At 50.4% G+C, this 17,328-nt stretch overlaps 1 protein-coding gene across 3 annotated transcripts in view; it reads right to left on the bottom strand.

Annotated features, from left to right (window-relative positions):
- Positions 1-1,238: 1,238 nt before the first annotated feature.
- The window catches only part of BTBD9 (BTB domain containing 9), a 143,216-nt gene continuing 127,126 nt past the window's right edge, over positions 1,239-17,328 (bottom strand). For all 3 annotated transcript variants that reach the window (XM_077282026.1, XM_077282024.1, XM_077282025.1), the window contains 2 exons: positions 5,905-5,983; positions 1,239-4,015 (listed from right to left, as the gene is read on the bottom strand). In XM_077282026.1, coding sequence (XP_077138141.1) covers positions 3,845-4,015; positions 5,905-5,983 — 250 coding nt within the window. In that variant the 3' untranslated portion in view covers positions 1,239-3,844. The remainder of the gene's footprint in view (positions 4,016-5,904; positions 5,984-17,328) is intronic.

Raw genomic sequence — 17,328 nt, forward strand, 5'->3', positions numbered from 1 at the left:
AAGACGCCGTATGCTGCCTGATACAAGACATGTGATGAGGTATGAATGCCATTAGACGCTGTATACTGTAGAAGGACAGGACTCTGCGGGGAACGTTGTGGAGGGCACAGCTCACTTCTGGGAGATAATTGATGGTTGGGCTGACGAGCGGTGATCGGGGCCAGGCTCGTTGTTAGGACAATTGATTGCAGCAGGGAAGTGAATGGCGGCTCTCACTCATCATCCCGCTGCAGCAATCACACAGGGCACAGGAGGTGGTGGAACCTCAGCTGTCAATCACACCCCCAGTGCAGCCGCCGCAGCCGTGACTACCAAGATGAAGGGTCTCTTCTTATGGTGGTAGCTGGGGCCAGTGAGCTGGAGCCGGCCCGGACCCGACGGTATGAGGCTGCACCTGCATGGGGGGCCACTTGCCATGATGTTGGTTAGACGGAGGTGTGACGCTGGGTGGGGGGCACTTGCATTTCATTCCCATGAGAGGACAGAGGGGCTCGCCCCCGACTGCCAGAACAGCGGCTGTGGAAAAGGCTGTGGGGCACCGCAACTGTAAAGAGGTCATGGGAGCAATCGCTTGCTTAGGAGTCATACTGTATATATCAGAGGGGGATGAGAATCTAAACTTAATAATCTGCAGCTACGCACCACCCGGGAGATGTTCATCCTGAGCCCCCTGATTCCTGAAGAGAATGACAGAACCAGGACAAGAGCAGAAAATGGAGGGAAGAGGACAAGGAAATGGAGAGAGCGAGGGAGAAAGAATAAAAACGTGTAAGGAAGAAGCAGAGGAATGGAGAGGAAGAACAAAGAAGAGGGGAAAAAAGGGAAAGAGCAAGTGAGAAAGAGGACAAAATAGATGAAGGACAAAATGGAGGACTGAAAAAGAGGAAAGGAGGAGGATGGAAAGAAAGGGAAAGACATGGGAGGAAGAAGCAAGATAAATGGAAAGGAGGAATGAGGAAAAAGAGAGGAAGGACAAAGGCCGAAGCGGAGGACTGAAAAGGAGGAAAGGAGGAACGAAGAAGATGGAAGAAAGGGAAAGACATGCGAGGAAGACAGAAGTGGGAAGGACGTAACAGACGAAGCAATCCACGTGTAAGTAACTGCCGCCATTAGTGGTCGTCTCCCACTGCTGAGAACACGGACTCCTCGTGGGCGGACGGCTCCGGGCCGAGTTCTCCAGGATTTCAGGCAGCCGCCCCTCATGTCCCCCACACCACGCCCACGAGGACCAAGAGACGCAACGTATAAAGTCTTCTTTATAATGTAACACCAGGTACACAATATAACTTACATCATATACAATGTAACACAAAGGAAAACATCTGCTATACAAGGCCAATTATATACAAAGAGGACCCAACCCGGGCCCCTAACAGACACCCAGGGCCCCTGTGGGTGAACCGTTTGCAACAGAACAGCTGCTTGTACTTATTCTCTGCTCATCCTGAGCCTCCAGCTTCATGAATAGATTGCCCGGCTCATTCTGTCCTTTCCCACATATATTTGCACTGCCCCATTCTCCTGTAAGTGTTTTTATCCTGAGGTTCATGGACACAGTGATGCCCTCATTCTTTGCAGTGCTGCGCGCCTCTATTCTGGAGGAACATGGTGCATTGCTCAGCCTGATCTCCCGGGTTCATGACGAGTATTTCAGGCCTGCCATGTTCTGCTGCAGATCTGCTCATCCTGAGCTAACTGGTTCATAAATACGTCACTGCTGGTTGTCAGGGGAAGGTGTCAGGATGTGTCTGCTCATTACATTGCCCCCACTCAAATCAATGGACATCCCGTAGGATTGGAGACAGGTGGTGACGCTCAGGAGTCTGGGAAAGCGGGATTATCACCTATGTAAGGGCCCTCAGCTGTCCCAGATACAGACATCTGTGATAGGGCAGAACTTGTAACCGTTTACCATGTGACTCCATCTCTTAGCGGGTTTTTATGTTGTAGTGTACCGGAGCATTAAGAAAATGCAGTCTTGCGCCGCTCCAGCTCTGCTGTGCAGCAATGTAAGGTTTAGTGCAATAAACAGTGTCCGTTGTGCCGCCACCGCCCTCCGATCTGTGTCCCGGGACGGCAGTCATGGCGGCAAACACAGCAGCGGAGCGCCAGTGTCGGACCTGTGCCTCCATGTCTGCGGCAGCTTTATCTACTCCGATCTGAGGCCCGGGCCGGTGGCCATGGTGGCACACGCAGCAGTGGAGCGCCAGTGTCGGACCTGTGCCTCCATGTCTGCGGCAGCTTTATCTACTCCGATCTGAGGCCCGGGCCGGTGGCCATGGTGGCACACACAGCAGTGGAGCGCCAGTGTCGGACCTGTGCCTCCATGTCTGCGGCAGCTTTATCTACTCCGATCTGAGGCCCGGGCCGGTGGCCATGGTGGCACACACAGCAGTGGAGCGCCAGTGTCGGACCTGTGCCTCCATGTCTGCGGCAGCTTTATCTACTCCGATCTGAGGCCCGGGCCGGTGGCCATGGTGGCACACACAGCAGTGGAGCGCCAGTCTCGGACTTGTGCCTCCATGTCTGCGGCAGCTTTATCTACTCCGATCTGTGTCCCGGGACGGCGGCCATGGCGGCAAACACAGCAGCGGAGTGCCAGTGTCGGACCTGTGCCTCCATGTCAGCAGCAGCTTTATCTTCTCCGATCTGAGGCCCGGGCCGGTGGCCATGGTGGCACACACAGCAGTGGAGCGCCAGTGTCGGACCTGTGCCTCCATGTCTGCGGCAGCTTTATCTCCTCCGATCTGAGGCCCGGGCCGGCAGTCATGGCGGCACACACAGCAGCGGAGCGCCAGTGTCGGACCTGAGCCTCCATGTCTGCGGCAGCTTTATCTACTCTGATCTGTGTCCCGGGACGGCGGCCATGGTGGAACACAGCAGCAGCAGAGCGCCAGTCTCGGACTTGTGCCTCCATGTCTGCGGCAGCTTTATCTACTCCGATCTGTGTCCCGGGATGGCGGCCATGGCGGCACACACAGCAGCGTAGTGCCAGTGTTGGACCTGTGCCTCCATGTCTGCGGCAGCTTTATCTACTCCGATCTGTGTCCCGGGATGGCGGCCATGGCGGCACACACAGCAGCGTAGTGCCAGTGTTGGACCTGTGCCTCCATGTCTGCGGCAGCTTTATCTACTCCGATCTGGGTCCCGGGACGGCGGTCATGGCGGCACACACAGAAGCAGAGCGCCAGTCTCGGACTTGTGTCTCCATGTCTCCCGCAGCTTTATCTCCTCCGATCTGAGGCCCGGGCCGGCGGTCATAACGGAACACACCGCAGCAGAGCGCCAGTGTCGGACCTGTGCCTCCATGTCTGCAGCAGCTTTACCTCCTCCGCCGCTCGCAGGAAGTGCTCGGACACAGGTTTGTGCTCCGGCGTTGAGCCGCTACTTTTATCTCCGTCCTCGCGGTGGGTGGTTTGTGTTCGGAGGCTTCTGTACACGGCGGTGATGGCGGCTGGTAATCTGTGTGATAACTGGGGGGCGAGAGGAGCCACTCCGGAGAGTCTGACGACTTATGTGACATTGGGGGGGAAAAAAATAAATAAAAAATCAATATAGAGGCAAATCCAACTTCACGAGGCCAGAAGCTAATACAGCTCTCAATTAGCGGCGGTCCGCGGTGGCGGCAGCGCTGAGATCTGCTCAATTACGGACTGACGTTCCTATGGACACAGCGCGATGAGGAACGGGCGCTAATAGGGGTCTTGATGAAGATTGAACAGCAATTTTCTCTCCCGGGAGCCGTTCAGATTCATCGGAAGTCGGCGGTGTCCTCGGGAATACAGATTGAGGGCTACGACGAGGTTACAAACGTGACGCCGCCATATGTCCGGCCGCCGTGGGCTCAGGGGGCTTGACTGCGGCCGCTCAGATCGGCCCCCGTGTGCAGAGAGTTGATGCTGGATGCCCGCAGCGTTATCGACACCGCCTGCTCGCTTGAGGAGACCTCCGCACCCGGATCCTCCTTGTGGCTGATGGTAGGCGCCGGACACTCGAAATGAACGCAGTGAAAAACCTGGAAACAGAAGCAAAAAAGGGGAGTTAAATGGCCGGAAGTCAGGTGACACCAACATAACCACTGCTAGGACGAGCCCAGAGGTTGTCACCATCAAAGACTGCGTTGTGGAGGCAGTGGTCCACCATCACTCCAGTCACCCCCAAACTATGGCCGTCCTGACCGCGCGCCACTGCGTGATCACATCCACCTTTTTTTGCAACTTTGCTTGACGCCGTCCACTGCGGCCGTCTTTAGTAAAGGAAATCGTACATTTCTACAATGCAGGACTGCCCCTTTAATAAACCAGGGGTAACAGGTTTTATCCTCCCCCCTCTATGTCAGTGCGTCTGTGTGCAGCTATAATGAAGAAAGACCGTCAGGGGCCCACAGACACGTTCACAGCGCTCCGACAAGAGAGAAACCCATGAAATGTTGCAAGTGCGAAACGGTGCGATGGATCCCGCAGCAGGGGGTCCCGCGCAGCAGAAGGTCCCACAGCCGAGGAGTCCGCGCAACAGAGGGGCCTGCAGCAGAGGAGCCCGCAGCAGAGGGACCCCGCGCAGCAGAGGGACCTCGCGCAGCAGAGGGACCCCGCGCAGCAGAGGGACCCCGCGCAGCAGAGGGACCCCGCGCAGCAGAGGGACCCCGCGCAGCAGAAAAGCCTGCAGCAGAGGGAGCCTGCAGCAAAGGAGCCTGCAGCAGAGGGTCCCCGCAGCAGAGGAGCCCGCAGCAGAGGGTCCCCGCAGCAGAGGAGCCCGCAGCAGTGGATCCCGCACAGCAGAGGACCCCACAGTAGAGGAGCCCGCAGCAGAGGGTCCCCACAGCAGAGGTTCCCCACAGCAGAGGATCCCGCGCAGCAGAGGATCCCGCGCAGCAGAGGATCCTATATAGAGGCTCGGGCGTGGATCTCATGAGTAATAATCTGAAAATGTGTTCTGTCAGGGCTTTAATAAAAGCAGAAACATAAGGAAAATCATCAAAACAAGACATTACTGAATGTCTGATGCATACACGTTACCGTCCCTTTAAATGCGGGACAGTCGTCTGCAGCGGGGACTGGTAATTACTCGGCGTTGCACATCTGGATATTATCATACAGATTGTCCGCCATAATGACTGCAATCTCCCGGCTGCTTGGAGAATAATCACACGGCTGGTGGTGTAAGTGACGCGCCGTTCTCCGACATCAGGGGCAGTGCGCTGTGACCGCCGCACCGGAGGCAACTCAGGAACGTGAGAAACCTGTAACCAGCGGTGCCAGCGGCACGGGCGTCCGAAGACAGCGGACACACCATGGCGGCCACAGATAAGAGCCACGGCGCGTCCTGCTCACCACGCAGCAACGTTTGTGTCCTTCTCCTGTTCTACTCCAGTCACAGCTAGAGCTGCAGAGTAATTCCAGTGTCCACCTGCTGGTGCAGCGTCTGTCCTCAATTCGGGGAGTTGCAGTTTTCACGCCCGGCGCGGTGTACACGAGACACACACAGTATCTACAACCTGCTAATACAATGCAGGAGCACAGGAGCTTAGCTACTGCAAGGCAAGAAACGTGTACGCAGCTTTGGAGGTGACTGGAGCAGCACAAAGACAGAAACGCAGCTCTGAAGCACTTGACAAGCTATGAGTGCAGCTCTGAAGGTGACTGGAATAGCACACAAGCTATGAGTGCAGCTCTGAATGTAACTGGAACACCAGACATGCTAGAAGTGCAGCTCTGGAGGTGGCTGGAGCAATAGACAAGATATGCCTACAGCTCTCAAGGTGATCGGAGCCCCAAACAAGCTAGGAGTACAGCTCTGGAGGTGACTGGAGAAGCAGGCAAGCTAGGAGTACAGCTCTGAGTCTAACTATATACAATGGACCTTATTCTGCCCATGAGGGGCTACGATGGGTTCTGAAACTCTCACCTCGTTTGCCGTGTTGTGGGTTCCTACGATCCTGATGAAGCATGTCGGCTGTCGGTCAAATGTGATGGTCTGCCATGACCTGAAACACAAAGGGGCAGGCAAGGGGTTAATGCTCGTATAAAACAGTTTATACGGAGCAGCTACATCCAATATAGAGATAAAACATTATTACGCAACAAATTAATTCTCCCCCGGAGCAGCGCTCGCAATTCTGCTCTCTCAATGCTGTCCTGGTCTGGATCAGTGCTCAACACAGCGACTGCATCAGTATGACGAATTACTCCTCCATAGTGCAAAGAACCACAGGCCGGACCTGATGAGTGATCGCAGATCATTAGAGACATCTGCCGCTTTAGAAGTGACTGGAGGATGAAACTATTTATCCAGATATACACAGAGCTGACGCAACACTGTGACCGGCAGTGTACAACGTCCAGCTCCCCGGTAATACAATACTGACACACTGTGACCGGCAGCGAACAACGTCCAGCTCCCCGATAATATAATACTGCCACACTGTGACCGGCAGTGTACAACGTCCAGCTCCCCGGTAATACAATACTGACACACTGTGACCGGCAGCGAACAACGTCCAGCTCCCCGATAATATAATACTGCCACACTGTGACCGGCAGTGTACAACGTCCAGCTCCCCGATAATGTAATACTGCTACACTGTGACCAGCAGCAAACAACGTCCAGCTCCCCGATAATATAATACTGCCACACTGTGACCGGCAGCGAACAACGTCCAGCTCCCCGATAATATAATACTGCCACACTGTGACCGGCAACGAACAACGTCCAGCTCCCCGATAATATAATACTGCTACACTGTGACCAGCAGCAAACAACGTCCAGCTCCCCGATAATATAATACTGCCACACTGTGACCGGCAGCGAACAACGTCCAGCTCCCCGATAATATAATACTGCCACACTGTGACCGGCAACGAACAACGTCCAGCTCCCCGATAATATAATACTGCCACACTGTGACCGGCAACGAACAACGTCCAGCTCCCCGATAATATAATACTGCTACACTGTGACCAGCAGCAAACAACGTCCAGCTCCCCGATAATATAATACTGCCACACTGTGACCGGCAGCGAACAACGTCCAGCTCCCCGATAATATAATACTGCCACACTGTGACCGGCAACGAACAACGTCCAGCTCCCCGATAATATAATACTGCCACACTGTGACCGGCAGCGAACAACGTCCAGCTCCCCGATAATATAATACTGCCACACTGTGACCGGCAACGAACAACATCCAGCTCCCCGATAATATAATACTGCCGCACTGTGTCCGGCAGCGAACAACGTCCAGCTCCCCGATAATATAATACTGCCGCACTGTGTCCGGCAACGAACAACGTCCAGCTCCCTGATAATATAATACTGCCGCACTGTGTCCGGCAACGAACAACGTCCAGCTCCCTGATAATTTAATACTGCCGCACTGTGTCCGGCAACGAACAACGTCCAGCTCCCCGATAATATAATACTGCCACACTGTGACCGGCAGCGAACAACTTCCAGCTCCACCGATAATATAATACTGCCGCACTGTGACCGGCAGCGAACAACGTCCAGCTCCCCAATAATATAATACTGCCCACACTGTGACCGGCAGCGAACAACGTCCAGCTCCCCAATAATATAATACTGCCGCACTGTGACCGGCAGCGAACAACATCCAGCTCCCCGATAATATAATACTGCCACACTGTGACCGGCAGCAAACAACGTCCAGCTCCACCGATAATATAATACTGCCGCACTGTGACCGGCAGCGAACAACGTCCAGCTCCCCAATAATATAATACTGCCCACACTGTGACCGGCAGCGAACAACGTCCAGCTCCCCAATAATATAATACTGCCCACACTGTGACCGGCAGTGTACAACGTCCAGCTCCCCAATAATATAATACTGCCGCACTGTGACCGGCAGCAAACAACATCCAGCTCCCCGATAATATAATACTGCCACACTGTGACCGGCAGCAAACAACGCCCAGCTCCCCGATAATATAATACTGCCACACGGTGACCAGCAGCGAACAACGTCCAGCTCCCCGATAATGTAATACTGCCACACAGTGACCAGCAGCGAACAACGTCCAGCTCCCCGATAATATAATACTGCCGCACTGTGACCGGTAGCGAACAACATGCAGCTCCCCGATATTATAATACTGCCGCACTGTGACCGGCAGCGAACAACGTCCAGCTCCCCGATAATATAATACTGCCACACTGTGACCGGCAGTGTACAACGTCCAGCTCCCAGATAATATAATACTGCCGCACTGTGACCGGCAACGAACAACGTCCAGCTCCCTGATAATATAATACTGCCACACTGTGACTGCCAGTGTACAACGTCCAGCTCCCCGATAATATAATACTGCCACACTGTGACCGGCAACGAACAACGTCCAGCTCCCTGATAATATAATACTGCCACACTGTGACCGGCAGCGAACAACGTCCAGCTCCCCGATAATATAATGCTACCACACTGTGACCGGCAATGAACAACGTCCAGCTCCCCGATAATATAATACTGCCACACTGTGACCAGCAGCGAACAACGTCCAGCTCCCCGATATTATAATTCTGCCACACTGTGACCGGCAGCGAACAATGTCCAGCTCCACCGATATTATAATACTGCCACACTGTGACCGGCAGCAAACAACGTCCAGCTCCCCGATAATATAATACTGCCACACTGTGACCGGCAGTGTACAACGTTCGACTCCTCGATAATATAATACTGCCACACTGTGACCGGCAGCGAACAACGTCCAGATCCCCGATAATATAATACTGCCACACTGTGACCGGCAGCGAACAACATCCAGCTCCCCGATAATGTAATACTGCCACACTGTGACCGGCAGCGAACAACGTCCAGCTCCCCGATAATATAATACTGCCGCACTGTGTCCGGCAGTGTACAACGTCCAGCTCCCGGATAATGTAATACTGCTACACTGTGACCGGCAGCAAGCAACGTCCAGCTCCCCAATATTATAATACTGCCACACTGTGACCGGCAGTGTAAAACGTTCAGCTCCTCGATAATATAATACTGCCACACTGTGACCGGCAGCGAACAACGTCCAGCTCCCGGATAATGTAATACTGCCACACGGTGACCGGCAGCGAACAACGCCCAGCTCCCCAATAATATAATACTGACACACTGTGACAGTCAGCGAACGGCGTCCAGCTCCCCGATAATACACTGCACAAAAAAATAAAGGGAACACTAAAATCCCACATCCTAGATATCACTGAATGAAATATTCCAGTTGTAAATCTTTATTCATTACATAGTGGAAAGTGTTGAGAACAATAACACCTAAAAATGATCAACGTAAATCACAACTAATATCCCACGGAGGTCTCGAGTTGGTGCTCAAAATCATAGTGGAAAATGAAGTTACAGGCTGATCCAACTTCAATGGAAATGCCTCAAAACAAGGAAATGATGCTCAGTATTTGACTTCCAGACAACGCCTGGGCATGCTCCTGATGAGGCGGTGGATGTTCTCCTGAGGGATCTCCTCCTAGACCTGGATTAAAGTATCCGCCAACTCCTGGACAGTCTATGGTGCAACGTGACGTTGGTGGATGGTGCGAGACATGATGTCCCAGATGTGTTCAATCAGATTTAGGTCTGGGGAACGGGTGGGCCAGTCCATAGCTTCAATGCCTTCATCTTGCAGGAACTGCTGACACACTCCAGCCACATGAGGTCTGGCATTGTCCTGCATTAGCAGGAACCCAGGGCCAACCCCACCAGCATATGGTCTCACAAGGGGTCTGAGGATCTCATCTCGGTACCTAATGGCAGTCAGGCTACCTCTGGCGAGCACATGTAGGGCTGTGCGGCCCTCCAAAGAAATGCCACCCCACACCATTACTGACCCACTGCCAAACCGGTCATGCTGAAGGATGTTGCAGGCAGCAGATCGCTCCACACGGTGTCTCCAGACTCTGTCACGTCTGTCACATGGGCTCAGTGTGAACCTGCTTTCATCTGTGAAGAGCACAGGGTGCCAGTGGTGAATCTGCCAATCCTGGTGCTATGTGGCAAATGCCAAGCGTCCTGCACGGTGTTGGGCTGTGAGCACAACCCCCATCTGTGGACGTCGGGCCACCAGGTTATCCTCATGGAGTAGGTTTCTAACCATTTGTGCAGACACATGCACATTTATGGCCTGCTGGAGGTCATTTTGCAGGGCTCTGGCAGTGCTCCTCCTGTTCCTCCTTGAACAAAGGCTGAGGTAGCAGTCCTGCTGCTGGGTTGTTGCCCTCTTACTGCCCCCTCCACGTCTCCTGGTGTACTGGCCTGTCTCCTGGTAGCGCCTCCAGCCTCTGGACACTATGACAGACACAGCAAACCTTCTTGCCACAGCTTGCAGTGATGTGCCATCCTGGATGAGCTGCACTACCTGAGTCACTTGTGTGGGTTGTAGGGTTGTAGAGTCCGTCTCATGCTACCACGAGTGTGAAAGCACAACCAACATTCAAAAGTGACCAAAACATCAGCCAGAAAGCATTGGTACTGAGATGTGGTCTGTGGTCCCCACCTGAAGAACCACTCCTTTATTGAGGGGGTCTTGATAATTTCCAATAATTTCCATCTGTTGTCTATTCCATTTGCACAACAGCATGTGACATTGATTGTAAGTCAGTGTTGCTTTCTGAGTGGACAGTTTGATTTCACAGAAGTTTGATTTACTTGGAGTTAATATAATACTGCCACACCGTGACCGGCAAGGAAAACGGAGGAGCGAGGTGCATCTGATGGCAAAGCTGAAGGCACAAATAAATGAGGAAGAGACACTTCACTAATTGAAGTCATAACATAAAACGATGAAAAGTGTCACCATCCTGTACCCCAAGTGTCAGTATTATAGTTATATCGTTTTACATGGGGGCAGTATTATAGTAGTTATATTCTTGTACATAGGAGCAGTATTATAGTAGTTATATTCTTGTACATAGGGGGCAGTATTATAGTAGTTATATTCTTGTACATAGGGGCAGTATTATAGTAGTTATATTCTTGTACATAGGGGAAGTATTATAGTAGTTATATTCTTGTACATAGGGGCAGTATTATAGTAGTTATATTCTTGTACATAGGAGCAGTATTATAGTAGTTATATTCTTGTACATAGGAGCAGTATTATAGTAGTTATATTCTTGTATATAGGAGCAGTATTATAGTAGTTATATTCTTGCACATAGGGGCAGTATTACAGTAGTTATATTCTTGTATATAGGAGCAGTATTATAGTAGTTATATTCTTGTACATAGGGGCAGTATTATAGTAGTTATATTCTTGAACATAGGGGCAGTATTATAGTAGTTATATTCTTGTATATAGGAGCAGTATTATAGTAGTTATATTCTTGTACATAGGAGCAGTATTATAGTAGTTATATTCTTGTACATAGGGGCAGTATTATAGTAGTTATATTCTTGTATATAGGAGCAGTATTATAGTAGTTATATTCTTGTACATAGGGGCAGTATTATAGTAGTTATATTCTTGTACATAGGGGCAGTATTATAGTAGTTATATTCTTGTACATAGGAGCAGTATTATAGTAGTTATATTCTTGTACATAGGAGCAGAATTATAGTAGTTATATTCTTGTACATAGGAGCAGTGCTATAGTAGTTATATTCTTGTACATAGGAGCAGTATTATAGTAGTTATATTCTTGTACATAGGAGCAGTATTATAGTAGTTATATTCTTGTACATAGGAGCAGTATTATAGTAGTTATATTCTTGTACATAGGGGGCAGTATTATAGTAGTTATATTCTTGTACATAGGGGCAGTATTATAGTAGTTATATTCTTGTACATAGGGGCAGTATTATAGTAGTTATATTCTTGTACATAGGAGCAGTATTATAGTAGTTATATTCTTGTACATAGGAGCAGTATTATAGTAGTTATATTCTTGTACATAGGGGGCAGTATTATAGTAGTTATATTCTTGTACATAGGGGCAGTATTATAGTAGTTATATTCTTGTACATAGGGGCAGTATTATAGTAGTTATATTCTTGTACATAGGAGCAGTATTATAGTAGTTATATTCTTGTACATAGGAGCAGTATTATAGTAGTTATATTCTTGTACATAGGAGCAGTATTATAGTAGTTATATTCTTGTACATAGGAGCAGTATTATAGTAGTTATATTCTTGTACATAGGAGCAGTATTATAGTAGTTATATTCTTGTACATAGGAGCAGTATTATAGTAGTTATATTCTTGTACATAGGAGCAGTATTATAGTAGTTATATTCTTGTACATAGGGGCAGTATTATAGTAGATATATTCTTGTACATAGGGGGCAGTATTATAGTAGTTATATTCTTGTATATAGGGGCAGTATTATAGTAGTTATATTCTTGTACATAGGGGCAGTATTATAGCAGTTATATTCTTGAACATAGGGGCAGTATTATCTATTATATAATTGTCTAAGGGTCACTTCCGTCTTTCCGTCTGTCTTTCTGTCTGTCACAGATATTCATTGGTCGCGGCCTCTGTCTGTCATGGAAATCCAAGTCGCTGATTGGTCGCGGCAAAACGGCCACGACCAATCAGCGACGGGCACAGTCTGGCGGCAAAATGGCCGCTCCTTCCTCCTCGCAGTCAGTGCCCGCTCCATAGTCCCCTCCAGTCAGCGCTCACACAGGGTTAATGGCAGCAGTAACGGACCGCGTTATGCCGCGGGTAACCCATTCTGTTACCGCTGCTATTAACCCTGTGTGGCCAACTTTTTACTATTGATGCTACCTATGCGGCATCAATAGTTAAAAGATCTAATGTTAAAAATAATTTAAAAAATAAAAAATCGGTATATACTCACCGTCCGTCGGGCCCTCGGATCCAGAACCGGCCTTTCCCGCTCCTCGCGACGCTCCGGTGACCGCTCCATGCATTGCGGTCTCGTGAGATAATGACGTAGCGGTCTCTCAAGACCGCTACGTCATTATCTCACGAGACCGCAATGCACTCTTGGCACCGGAGCGAGCGAGAAGCATCGGTAAACGCTTCACCTGGATCCGGGGCCAACGGAAGGTGAGTATATAACTTTTTCATCTTAATTCTTTTTTTTAACAGGGATATGATTCCCACATTGCTATATACTGCGTGGGCTGTGCAATATACCCACAGGTATGCTGCTATCCTACTCAGCTTTCTCTGCTATGTCTTTCCATATGAAGTGCATATAATTCTCACCTTGCATGCTTTGCTTACCCATTTTTTTCTATTCCTACGTACTTCACTCCTCTCGTGTCTTCCTTGCATACCTGAGTGGCCAAGCTACCCCACCCCCTCTTTATGACCTGGCATAACTGTGAACATGTGCTCTGGACACACACGCCCACATCCTCTCTCAGCTGTGAGCCCTTAGGTGCACATAAATTCAAAGCCATGAGTCTGACCAGACGTGTCTGACCATCTTAGAAACTGCAGATTTTTAACTGCTATGAATTAGACTAGAATTGGACTGGAATTGACTGGAAGGTAAAGAAATAGAAAACTACTATAATGTTCCGGTTTCTTTTAACATTCACCCCCATACTACTCTCTTTCTTCCTATCTCCTGTAATCCCTCCACCCGGTAAGGAAATATTTATTTCTTCCTCCATCCTCCCCAGCCACCTCACCTCCTCCACAGAACTGTTCCTCCACATACAATCCTTTCTCTCCAGGCACACACGGCCACATCATGACCTATCCAGCTCACACCTTCTAACGCTCAGTCTGCTGTTCCTCATTGCTGGCGACATATCCCCAAATCCTGGCCCTCCTCATCACATCCCCACACTCATTTCTAATCCCCTGCCACGATCCTCTACACGTCTTCGCAACAACAGTAACCTCATACCCATTCATCCAGCCCCCACTCCCCCAATTTCCGGAACACTATGGAATGCACGCTCTGTCTGCAATAAACTGTCATTTATCCAGGACCTCTTTATCAATAACAAACTCTCCTTCCTCGGCATCACTGAAACCTGGCTCATCCCCGCTGACTCAGCCTCTCCAGCCGCGCTCTCCTATGGTGGCTTCCACCTCTCACACACACCCCGCCCCAACAGCAAGCATGGTGGAGGAGTTGGTTTTCTCCTGTCAGATAACTGCTCCTTCGCCCCAATCCCACTGCCACCCTCTGTTACCCTCCCTTCCTTTGAGGTGCACTCTGTGCGCATTTACTCCCCCTCCAACCTCCAACTGGCTGTCATCTACCATCCCCCAGGGCCAGCCACCACCTTCTTTGACCACTTCACCACCTGGCTACTCCATTTCCTCGCCGCTGACATCCCCACTATCATCATGGGCGACTTCAACATCTCCATTGACACTTCCCTCTCAGCTGCCACTAAACTTCTATCTCTCTCTTCCTCCTTCGGCCTCACTCAATGGTCTTCTACAGCCACTCACAAAGATGGTCACACACTGGATCTCATCTTCACCCGCCTCTGCTCCCTATCTAACCTCCCTAACTCACCTCTTCCTCTTTCTGACCACAACCTGCTCACATTCTCTTCCCTCTCCACTCCCTGTCTACAATCCCCACCCCACAAACTTGCACACCCTCGCAGAAATCTTAAACACCTTGATCTACACTCACTTTCTGAATCCCTCCTCCCTCTCACAGACATAAGCTCCCTACACAATGCGGATGACGCCGCCACTCTATACAACACCACAATAGCTGTAGCCTTGGAATCGGTTGCCCCTCTCACACATACCAAAGCTCACAAAATCAACAGACAGCCTTGGCACACCCGCCTGACCAAAGAACTGAGGCGAGCTTCCAGGGCTGCAGAGCGCAGATGGAAAAGATCCCACTCCAACGAGCACTTCATTGCATTCAAACAGTCCCTCACTACCTTCAAGACCACACTCGCCACAGCTAAACAAACCTACTTCTCATCTCTTATTTCCTCCCTGTCCCACAACCCCAAACAGTTATTCTACACCTTCAATTCTCTCCACCCTCCCCACTCATCTCAGCTGAAGACTTTGCCTCATTTTTCAAGCAGAAGATTGAGAACATCAGAGACAGTTTCAGTCGACAACCCCCAGAACCCTTCCTCCCGACTTCCCTGCCCTCCACCTCCAAAACCAACTTCTCCACCATTACAGAAGACAGACTCTCCACTCTACTCTCAAGATCGCATCTCACCACCTGCGCACTTGATCCGATCCCATCCCACTTCATCCCAAACCTCACCACAATCTTCATCCCAACCCTAACCCATCTCTTCAACCTATCACTAACAACTGGTGTTTTCCCCTCAAGCTTTAAACATGCCTCAATCACACCTATCCTCAAAAAGCCCTCTCTTGACCCATCCTCTGTATCTAGCTATCGCCCCATATCACTTCTCCCCTGTGCCTCAAAACTACTGGAACAACACGTCCATCTTGAACTGTCCTCCCATCTATCTTCCTGCTCCCTCTTCGACCGCTTTCAATCTGGCTTCCGGTCACACCATTCCACTGAAACTGCCCTAACTAAGGTCACCAATGACCTATTAACCGCCAAGAGCAAGCGGCACTACTCTATCCTCCTCCTCCTGGACCTGTCCTCTGCCTTTGACACAGTGGACCATTCCCTGTTGCTCCAGACCCTCTCATCCCTTGGCATCACAGACTTGGCCCTATCCTGGATCTCATCATACCTAACAGACCGGACATTCAGCGTCTCCCACTCACACACCACCTCCTCACCTCGCCCCCTATCTGTCGGAGTCCCGCAAGGTTCAGTTCTAGGGCCCCTGCTCTTCTCCATTTACACCTTTGGCCTGGGACAGCTCATAGAATCTCACGGCTTTCAGTATCACCTCTATGCTGATGACACACAGATCTACATCTCTGGACCAGATATCACCTCCCTACTAACCAGAATCCCTCAATGTCTGTCCGCTATTTCATCCTTCTTCTCCGCTAGATTTCTCAAACTTAACATGGACAAAACAGAATTCATCGTCTTTCCCCCATCTCACGCGACCTCCCCAACGAACCTATCCATTACAGTAAACGGCTGCCCACTCTCCCCAGTCCCACAAGCTCGCTGCCTCGGGGTAATCCTTGACACTGATCTCTCCTTCAAACCACATATCCAAACCCTTTCCACTTCCTGCCGCCTCCAACTCAAAAATATTTCACGGATCCGTACATTCCTAAATCAAGAATCTGCAAAAACCCTAGTCCATGCCCTCATCATCTCCCGCCTCGACTACTGTAACCTCCTGCTCTGTGGCCTCCCCTCAAACACTCTCGCACCCCTCCAATCTATTCTAAACTCTGCTGCCCGACTAATCCACCTGTCCCCCCGCTATTCCCCGGCCTCTCCCCTCTGTCAATCCCTTCACTGGCTCCCCATTACCCAGAGACTCCAGTACAAAAGCCTAACCATGACATACAAAGCCATCCACACCCTGTCTCCTCCATACATCTGTGACCTCGTCTCCCGGTACTTTCCTGCACGCAACCTCCGCGATCCTCACAAGATCTCCTTCTCTACTCCCCTCTTATCTCCTCTTCCCACAATCGTATACAAGATTTCTCTCGTGCATCCCCCCTACTCTGAAACTCTCTACCACAACACATCAGACTCTCGCCTACCATCGAAACCTTCAAAAAGAACCTGAAGACCCACCTCTTCCGACAAGCCTACAACCTGCAGTAACCACCAATCGACCAAACCGCTGCACGACCAGCTCTATCCTCACCTACTGTATTCTCACCCATCCCTTGTAGATTGTGAGCCCTCGCGGGCAGGGTCCTCTCTCCTCCTGTACCAGCTGTGACTTGTATTGTTCAAGATTATTGTACTTGTTTTTGTTATGTATACCCCTCCTCACATGTAAAGCGCCATGGAATAAATGGCGCTATAATAATAAATAATAATAATAATGGGCTGTGCTATATAATACGTGGGCTGTGCAATATACTGTATATTGCACAGTATACTGTATATATGCTACGTGGGCTGTGCAATACACTGCGTGGGCTGTGCAATACACTGCGTGGGCTGTGCAATACACTGCGTGGGCTGTGCAATACACTGCGTGGGCTGTGCAATACACTGCGTGGGCTGTGCAATACACTGCGTGGGCTGTGCAATACACTGCGTGGGCTGTGCAATACACTGCGTGGGCTGTGCAATACACTGCGTGGGCTGTGCAATACACTGCGTGGGCTGTGCAATACACTGCGTGGGCTGTGCAATACACTGCGTGGGCTGTGCAATACACTGCGTGGGCTGTGCAATACACTGCGTGGGCTGTGCAATACACTGCGTGGGCTGTGCAATACACTGCGTGGGCTGTGCAATACACTGC

Source organism: Ranitomeya variabilis, chromosome 2 (assembly GCF_051348905.1).
Source record: "Ranitomeya variabilis isolate aRanVar5 chromosome 2, aRanVar5.hap1, whole genome shotgun sequence".
Classification (NCBI taxonomy): domain Eukaryota; kingdom Metazoa; phylum Chordata; class Amphibia; order Anura; family Dendrobatidae; genus Ranitomeya; species Ranitomeya variabilis.